A 10000-nucleotide genomic window follows, 5' to 3' on the forward strand; every position below is an offset into this window, starting at 1 on the left:
AATTGACCAATTCAAATTTCCTGTTGCTGGTGAAGCAGGAAATTCTAAATGCATAGGTTACTTAAAGCGTGCAGTTCCCCTTTCACTCTATCCCCATTCTCTCTGTGCTTGCTTGCATGACTAAAGCAAGCGGTTCAACTGACTTAGAAGGTAATGCAAGCAGTCTACTATCCCTACGGCAGTGCTGTGTTAGAATCTGTCACTAACACGAAACACTATTACCTAGAGTATTGCCCAGTTTCATAGCAGTTTTAGAAGCATAATGTTAAAAAAGGTTCCATCCTGGTTTTGAGCTTCATATCACTGTCTCTCCAGCATTTCCCTGATAAAGATGGCTTAATTATACTTGTAAACTCACCTTTAAAAGCAGACATCAACATTCAAGCAAACAAAGCGAGGTCCCTTTTTTTGATGTTGTGATGTATTACTGCTGACCATCATGGCGCTAGACCATTTGGAAATCCCGTGGGTAGGTCCCCGGGTGGTTTGTGCAGAAACACAAATTGCCTGGGCTCAGGGGTAAAGTTTTGCAGCAAATCCCCTGGCACCATTTGGTGGGTTGCCCGCGAGATGCCCTGGGGTCGACCCCTCAGGATGACCACTGATACCAGCATTAGGAAGTGATGAATAACCCCACCCCCTACCCTCTGAGACAAGAACATTTAAGCAATTTCCCCAAAAGACCTTGACTTGGCTTAGGGTTACAGGATGACACATAATGACAATGAGTTATGTTATCTTACTTTCTTTAGGTAGGCAGCAATAAGGGGCAAATGCCTCATCATGTCTGGGAACAACTGTGAACAGGTTGGCAGTTACCAGTAATATTAGTTTGTTTTGATTCTTACCATCTTGATAATTGTGTAATCCAGAATTAATGTAGTATTTCTAACAAGATATGAGTTTACTTATTATCTGTGGGATGAGCCGGTGCCTTAGATCGTAAATCTCTCTTTATTTCTGTGTTTTTGCCCCCTTAGCAAATTCCTGAGGAAGCCACATTGTAGCTTGCGCACATATAGAGTAATAGAGTGGTAGTAATATAGTATTAAATACATGTATATAGTGAGTGTTACCTTGAAAAATTTTGATAAGGTCGCAACTTGAAAGCTGCAAGTGCAAATGTAATAATTGGGAAATGATGACCTTTTCACACCAAATGCCTGCAAGTAAGTCTTGGGTAATGATGAGGTTGCAGAGAATGACCGAAGAACAATAGATCACATGAACATAATTGTCATTTGTTATGGTGCATCATACGTTCATTGCCTGACTGAGGTAACAGTTACTGTATGTCGGTGTAGTGCTTCTTAAGTTGTTTGAGCTTCATTTTTTTGTGTGAGAGGGATTTAAGTAATCAATTATATTTCACCTGAAATGTTCAGTGAGAACAAGATGGAATAATTGCGAACTACTTAAATGCTTATGATGGCACTAGTACTGTTGCCATATTTCAAAGTGCGTCACTCATCACATGCTGTGTAATCGAGTGTTGGAGTGGGTGTTACAAAAACTAAGACCCCTTGTAAACAGTGGAAATTACAGTAAATAAACCTGGGAAAACTTACTGTTAGCCAGAGATGCTGGATGATGTCTCCACAAATGGTTTTATTAAACAGACACAACGCCATGACACTCTTGAATTAGCCACTTTGCAGTTTCAAGAAATGAATGTTCGTATCAATAAAAACTAGCGTATAATTGTCTTTTTTGTTATGGGAAATAGTTGCAAGAATTTGCATTAGAAATCTGTTTTTGTTTTAAATGTACTGTATGCTTGCTTTTATCCCGAAGTCCACTCTTTCTGAAACTCTGAACCGGTAAGTGTAAAATGCAGGCTGCACACTGCAGACCAGGGATAAAATGCAGACTGAGGGTAAAATGAATATTTATAATAAAAAAACGAGTCACAAGCATAAAATAAAGAGTGTTTGAAAGAAAATCCTGTATTACATCTGTCAACAACTGACATTATCATGACTGCAGTGGCTTCACCTTTTGGGGACTGTTGTGGGACTGTTCTTCCAGATGTATTGAAATGTACACGAAAGCGAATGAAAGGATCCTACTAAGAAATTTTTACATCTCAGTAATACTGGCTTAAGCCAACTGAAACATTAGATTGTTGCAAAATCCATGTTATCTATGTCTCATGCATGTCAAAATAAATTGAGTTATTGGGTAATTACTCTCGGTGACTTTGTTCAGTGCAGCAAAATGGACAGTAGCGGGGTGGTGATTTCATTTCCTAAAAGCAACTTAGTTAATGAAACTATACTTTTTCCTACAACAACAAGGATTCAAACAGCTTCAGTTATTACAGAGTTCGATGAAAATCCGGATTTATAACATGCGGTAGGGCAAAAAACCGTATGTGTTGTGTTGGGGTTTCAGTGTCAAAGTACAAACGGGTATGAACACTCTTTATTCTATCCTTATAACTCGTTTTTCATTATTATTTTATTTTACCCGCAGTCTGCATTTTCCCTTTGGTCTGCAGTCAGCAGTCTGCATTTTACCCTCAGTCTGCATTTTACCCCAGGTCTGCAGTGTGCATTTTACACTGACTGAACTCTGAACATCTTTTGTGTGACAGAAAAACAGTGACATTATTGATGCTTACAGTACAGCTCAAAGATAAGCGAACCACCAAATACGTTGACAATGCATTGAGAATGAAGAGTCAACGCGTTTGAAAATAAAACCAACGCGTTTGCAAACTAGTTTATTTTCAATGCGTTTGGCCATTGTTATTCATTTGTGCACCTCTGAATTGTGTTTTTGGTTGCGCCACTGAATGAAAAACGTACGTAATTGGCGAGGAATGACTGAAACAGATTCTCGGTCATTATAAAACTCAATAAGCGAGTAGGTTATGGAACAATTTTGTTTGTTTTGCGGCAAAACTAAAAAATCTTTCAGCAAAGCGGCACGTGCTGCAAGGGAAAGACTGCTCTAGATGTACATGTAGTGCATATTTTTTATGTGCTTTCCACATTCCTCGGATGTTCAGTGCAAACCAAATTTCTCAGCGAACTCCAGGTACAATGGCTAGTTCGCTGCGATCTTTCTTGTAAAGTTGTCTTGCACTTGACTAGAGCGGTAAGATATTCACCAGACTAATCCTTGAAACGTTTGCTATTGCCGCTGTTTTGAAGTCCCAGTTTGCGTGATGTTGACCTTTTGTGGTGCTGTGACCTTTCATCGCCTCCCTACTGGCCTCGGTTGTTCAAAAGGTGGCTAGCGCTATCCAATGGATAAATCACTATCCAGCGGATAAACACTATCAAAACCAATTGAGTTATCCAGTGGATAGTGATTTATCCAAAGGATATCGCTATCCACCTTTTGAACGGCCGGGGGGCCTGATGTTTAATTTGTTTCACAAGGAACTGAAGGTTTGTTCAGTTTCATGAGGTATGAATATGATTTTTCTTGGGATTTTTTCGGGGTTTAATTGGAGAGTTCATTGATTTAAACTGAATCATTTAATTCGGTCGTTTTCATACGGAAAGTAAAATTAAGTCGGCTTGTCGCATCAAATTTTCACATCTTTGTGTTGAAACAGCGCAACATGTATTTTCATTCCTGTATATCTCAAATGATTTTATTTTTTAAGTAAAAGACCACTCAAAATGTCGACAAAATCATTGTCCCTGGTGCTTAACCCTTTAAGCCCCGAGGGGTTCCCCATTGACGAGTAAAATCGTCTGGCGTTAGACAGAGTAAAATCTATAAGTGCCATTTGGCACTATCGGGGCTGAAAGGGTTAAACGGGGACATAGTTTTTTCACGCTGTTAGCTTAACCCTTTAAGCCCCGAGGGGTTCCCCATTGACGATTAAAATCGTCTGGCGTTAGACAGAGTAAAATCTATAAGTGCCATTTGGCACTATCGGGGCTGAAAGGGTTAAGGTTCATGTAGTTAAAAGCTGCAAGACAGTTGAAAAGCCATTCACAGATATCTGGCAATCGCATGTTTACAACTGCTTGCCGGCGCGTTAAATTTTGGATTTTCATTATGCTGGTCATTGAAGTGTTGTTTGGTTGCTTCAAAAGTTATCTTGTAACTTTAGTTTACATGAACTGGCTATGCGACGTGCAAAACTTCGAAAACAATCACCTTTTTATGTTTAATTGGCCAAAAGCCGAACTTTGCATAGTCAGACGACAAGACTGTGTTTTATTTTGTGACATTACTTTCCGAACACATCATTGAACCTTTTGTGATGCAAATGATTCCGAAAATTAAACGCATTTGCCTTTGCGTTGAACGCAGACACAAACGCGTTGAAAGTCAAACGCAAACTAGTTGAAGACTAGTTTGAAACTAGTTTGAAACGCGTTTGGTGGTTCGCTTATCTCTGAGCGGTACTATACATGTACTTATTGGCACGGAAACTAGAGATAGGGTCTTTTGAATAATGAGAAATTCAGTCTGTTAACCCTTTGATTGTGACCACTCAGTCAGTCAGTACTCAGTTTGTTTTTTGGTTGTCTTCAAAATTTTTGGCCACTGAACTTCCTACCAAAAAATGCAGCTTCCAGAGGTGCAACCTATCTGTATTGTCATAACCAAAAGCAAACTTTCTCACATCAACCATGAACATGTAGATTGTAGATTTTTTCTTGACACTACTTATTTTTGCTACACATTTGATGGTGACATGAAGTCTCCGAAAGGGTTATTGTGGATTTTTGTGTTGACAACATGTAATATTCTGGCCTCCTGTTCAAAATACATTAGTAGAAAAGGAAAATTCTTACTTTGAAAATGAAAACAAAGTCTGTGAAAAGTTAAAAATAAATTTCTTTAAACGTTTTCATCTTTATTTTTGTAGCAGTCAGTTTGTTACCGATAATATCATATTGTTTTTACATATTTTTTTGGTTAGCTTAAACCATGGCCACATGGTACTGCAGTTGTCGGAAAGTATGAATTCAAAGGAAGGACACCAGAGGTTAGTATGTGCACTGGGTTATTGATCTGTATGCTTGTTCATATTAGTTTTTATCTTTGTGATACTTTGGTTCTTCCTTACTGATTCACATAGAAATAATTTTCATGATGACTGGATATGGCCAGTTTGAACCATAATAATAATAATAATAATAATAATAATAATAATAATAATAATAATAATAATAATAATAATAATAATAATAATAATAATAATAATAATACTGGTATTAATTTTTGACAGTTAAATTTGTAGTACATGTGTAATAGTAATTTTAGCATTTGTAGTATTAGTATTTGGTATCTACAGTGCAGCTCAAAGATAAGCAAACTTTGCATACGCATACCATATGTGCATGCGTACAGTGCAGACCAGAAATAAGCATCCCAAAAAACGTGTGAAACGAGCATAAGAAAATTGCGCACACGTGTCTGTGTTTACAACACCCGCATTGTCAAAGATAATTACATGTATGTATGAATTGGTCCACTGTCTTTTCATAGTTAATGTTTTATTGTTAGTTTCAGCGCAACACAACAGCCGTGTCAACAGTGAAGTGTTTGACAAAATTACAACGTGTGTTTCCAAGTGAAATGCATTCGCTTCCACCTCATGTTTAATTTCCAACATTTGAAAATTAATTTCACTTCTGGCTGCATCAAAAAATAACATCCTGAGGGGAATAAATATTTCCCTGTGATTAAAATGTAAAACTGGTTCATTTTCCATGCGAAAGACATTGCTTTTGCCAACAAAACTCAACCACAGACACCCCAAGCTCAGTGTGAGCATGGCTGACAAAAATATAAGGATTTGTATGGGAATCCCGATTAAAAGCGTAAGAAGATAATTATATGAAAAAAATGTCAATTAAAAAGCCTAAACTTTTTTCCATTGTGGATAGCTTTCTTCCTGTGTGGTTATTTTCCAGATCCGATGCGATTTGAGCCATTGTCTAATTTCTGGGTTGTCAACGATTATAAGGCTGGAGACTAAATTCTCAGCAGCCACCAATTTGAGTCAAATATTCCTGGATAAAATTTTCCCATGGTCACAATTTCAAATCAGAATTAATTGACAAAGATTGAACTTTCATCTCAACCCTCCATCAACACAATAGCAGTTCTGCGAGCAACGTCAGGCGGTGAATATTGCAACAAAAAAGCGAAGGCGGTGCTTTATCACAAGAGTGGCCACCACTTCGACCGTTGATAACAAACTTACCCTTACCCGGGTGACAGACCGTAGTTTGTCAACCACAAATTTCTTTATTCCCCTGGGTCTCCCGACATGACTGCATTGACTGACAGTCATCCACTCACATTCACGCCTCCTTCGTGTTGAAAAGTTCAAACACATTCGTGAAGCCGGAAAGCATTGAAAGATGCGAGAATAACAGCTGTACTAAACAAACTTTTGCGCGGTCATGCCGCTTTTATTAGTTAATAGGATTTTGTACGTAGTAGGCTGTTTGTGATCATAACTGTATTTATCAAGCCTTCAAGGAATTAACATTAATTATGCAAATAAAATTCGTTCCTGTAGTTTATCAAGCGCAAAGTTTTTTATTTTCCTGGGTCTCCCGACACGACTGTTTTCTCTCAGATGCTAATAATTAAATTTCACTGGCTTCAGTAAGTCCAGCCACAAAATATTCGTAGCACAATATCCTACGAGAACAAAGTTTATTTGCATGTAAATATATATTCCTACAAGGCTTGAGTCATTGCAGTCATGTCGGGAAACCCAGGGGAATAACGAAATTTGCCGTTGACAAACTACGGTCTGTCACCTGGGTAAGGGTCAGTTTGTTATCAACAGTCGAAGTGGTGGCCACTCTTGTGATAGAGCACCACTTCGAAAGCTGTTTTGTTGCAATACTCACCGCCTGACATTGCTCGCAGGGCTGCTATTGCGTTGATTGTGGGTTGAGATGAAAATTTATTCTTTGTCGATTAATTCTGGTGTGGAATTGTTACCAGTCGTTACATTTGAGCGGTACTGTATGTGTATACTTGTATACGCAAGTACATATGTTGCAGGTAAAATGTGTTCACAGGTAAAATCAGTCATCAAACTTAGGTCAAATCTGTAGTTTGTATTAAAACTAGGTTAAATCTGTACTTTGTGATTGATGTGTTAAGTCGTTTATTAAACTGTAGATTAAATGTGTCATTTCAACTAGATCAAATGTGTACTAAATGTAATTCTGCGTAAATTTTCTAATATAAATGTATTTCTTTTGAGGTTTTCTTGCTCCCCAGGTTTCTTTTAAGTTTAAATTTCTCTTAAATATTTGTTCAAGTTATTATAGTGGTAATATTAGTAAATTCTGGTTTAAGGGTTAGCTTTGTGTAAGTGGAAGGGTCAGCTTTTTAATCAATGTATTGTCAGCTTGGTAATAGGGTTTCTTTACAATAGGGAGGGAATTACGGATCGTTCTTGAAACTTGAATAGAAAGAAGCATTTTTTGTTGTCCTGTGTGCTTTATTTTTGTTGTTGGACATAAATATAATTGCTTACATGTACATGCTCCAATACAGATTCACTTTTAAATTACTGATCAATTGCTTTCTTTGACACTGTTGAGAATGGTATCCCTTTGAAAAAGTCAAATACACTATTTGTTCTGGTGCATTTGTTTAATCTGTTTGTGCAAATATATGTGAAAATAACGCCAAATTTTGTTACCACTTTTGCGTAATCATTTTACAACTGAACTTGAACTTGAACTTGAACTTTATTGTCACAATATAACATTACAATTCCTAACTTTTTTTACAGTTGGCCCGCAAATAGTAAATCTAATGTAGGCGGGTCAACTGTGTACAATACCTCTACTACAATTTTCACTTTTGATAATTTTTCCATTAAATTTTTGCTCATTTTTTCTAAATCTAAGCAATAGAACGCAGTGTGTGGGCATGTTCATAGCCAGCGTTTCGTGTGATCGCTCTTTTTTAAAACAAATGTAATTTGGTCTGTGTCTAGGTAGTCATCGCATTGTTCTAGGACCGATAGAAGTAAATTATGAAGCTCATTTTTGAATGTCTTCATAGGCAGAGACCGCATACGAGCCGGAAGTTCATTCCACAGCCTCGGTCCTACGCGAGAGAAAGCTTTGTTCTGTACTTCGAGTCTAGAAAATGTTTGATAATAATTTTGAGATGTAGAGGAACGCGTATTGTAAGAATGCACGTGGCTAGTTTTAGTGAAGAGGTCTAAGATGTTTGGATTTTACCTACCGGTAGTATTACATTGGGGTGGAGTGGTGTTGTTTTATCAACTTTATCAAGTTTTATTCTTACATAGTCATCAACTTTGAAACGACAGTACTTGGTTTGTTTCTGCTACATGTAAGTTTCATCTTTTTATTGTATTCACTTTGTTTATCCATTACTGATTGTGTTAATGCTTTTCTTTTCCTTGATGCTACTACTTCTTTGTTGGCTTGTTCACTTTCAAATTCCTCCTGTTCAGCTCTTGGGGCTTTGTACTGCATTGTGCTGTTTTCATGTGGCAATGTTTTGTTGATTGGTCTGTTACTTTCCATTTCCTGTTGTTCAAGTCCTGTAGTTGTGGTTGTTGGTCAGTTGTTTTAGCATCATGACATTCTTTGTTTGGTTCTTTGCCAAAAAGTACATAGTAAGGTGTTTTCTGTATTGCTCTGTGCAGTGATATATTTTTTTTGTAGGCTGCCTCATGCACAACTTGACACCACTTACTCGGTTGAATCCCTTTGTCTTTCACAATGTTTGTAATGTTTACTTTCATAGTACTGTTGTTGCACTTGACCTTGAGTAGAAGGATTTCTTGGTGCACCATGTGCAAATTTTATCTTGTGTCTTTTTCAGAGATTCTCCATGTTCTTGTTTCTAAATTCACCTCCATTGTCTGAATGTAGCGTTTTGGGGAATCCAAACATGAAAAACAGTTTCTCTAATTCGTAAGCCACTTGTTCACTTTGCTTTCCTGTAAGGGGTATCATCCAAGAATATTTGGTAAAGTGGTCAGACACATGAAGAAGCCATGTGTGTGTTTTCTCTTTACATTGACATGACAAATTTCTGAAATCTCTCAAATTCAATTTGCACATGGTTCATGAAGCCATATGTTTGAATTGGATGAGTGATGGCTTTCTTCTGGTGGTCTGTTACACTTTTCTGGTGAAGGTGTAGGGTGCACATCGATATAAATCGATATAAATAAGTTAACCACCTTCTGTGTTATTCCTGAATACCGCTACTTAACATAGTCCTCTGTCTTGTCTCTTCCTCGGTGAGGTATTGCTGAATGGCAATTTGCCAGGACGGTGAATAATTCTTTCTTCGCGACCACATACCTGTTTCGTTCGTCTAGTATTTTGCCATCTTCAGCAGTCACTTTCCATTGTTTCTCGATTATTCTCCGCTTGTGTTTTCAGTCGATAGTGATGGAGTTTCCATCGTTTTGTGCTTTTGCTTTCAGCCATTGATAGGCTTTTTGGTAGAACGATTCATCGATGTAGATGTCAACTGGGCTAGGATTGTTTTTAGAATTAGATTTCAGCTCTTCAAGTCTGCGATAAAACTCTTCTGAATCTATACATCGATTCGCCATGTTTGCTGCGAGCACATGACAGTGTAAGCTTGCATGAAGAGCGCATGTGTTTTTATATGTAAAGACTGGGTCCAGGCAATTTAGGGCCAAGAGGAGTCTGGTAACGAGTAAGTAATATGGCTGAGAAATATGTGTGAATTGCCAACCTTCTCCTGTGTGGCTTTGTGGTAAGGCAGGTGGACTTGACATCTGAAGATGGGTGAGTTCAAGACTCGGTAAGTACAACATTGGAGTTTCTTATTCTGACGATTCAATGCAATGTTGCTCAGTGGGGGAGGGGAGGGTGATATGTAAAATGGAGATAACAGTAGGTAGTGTAAAAGGTGTGATAGGAATAGGTGAGGGTTAAATAGGTGACAGGAGGTGAGAGAAATAAGAGCAGAGGCCGAGGAAGTAGTTTCTTTTCTGTTTATTGTTCCTTTTTATTCATCTACCACTCCC

At 37.8% G+C, this 10000-nt stretch overlaps 1 protein-coding gene across 1 annotated transcript in view; it reads left to right on the forward strand.

The window, feature by feature from the left end:
• Positions 1 to 10000, forward strand: part of LOC137984726 (tyrosine-protein kinase CSK-like) — a 60511-nt gene that overhangs the window by 2112 nt on the left and 48399 nt on the right. The window contains exons 2-3 of the mRNA XM_068831991.1: positions 753 to 807; positions 4895 to 4960. Coding sequence (XP_068688092.1) covers positions 784 to 807; positions 4895 to 4960 — 90 coding nt within the window. The 5' untranslated portion in view covers positions 753 to 783. The remainder of the gene's footprint in view (positions 1 to 752; positions 808 to 4894; positions 4961 to 10000) is intronic.

The sequence above is a fragment of the Montipora foliosa genome, chromosome 2, assembly GCF_036669935.1.
Source record: "Montipora foliosa isolate CH-2021 chromosome 2, ASM3666993v2, whole genome shotgun sequence".
Taxonomy (NCBI): domain Eukaryota; kingdom Metazoa; phylum Cnidaria; class Anthozoa; order Scleractinia; family Acroporidae; genus Montipora; species Montipora foliosa.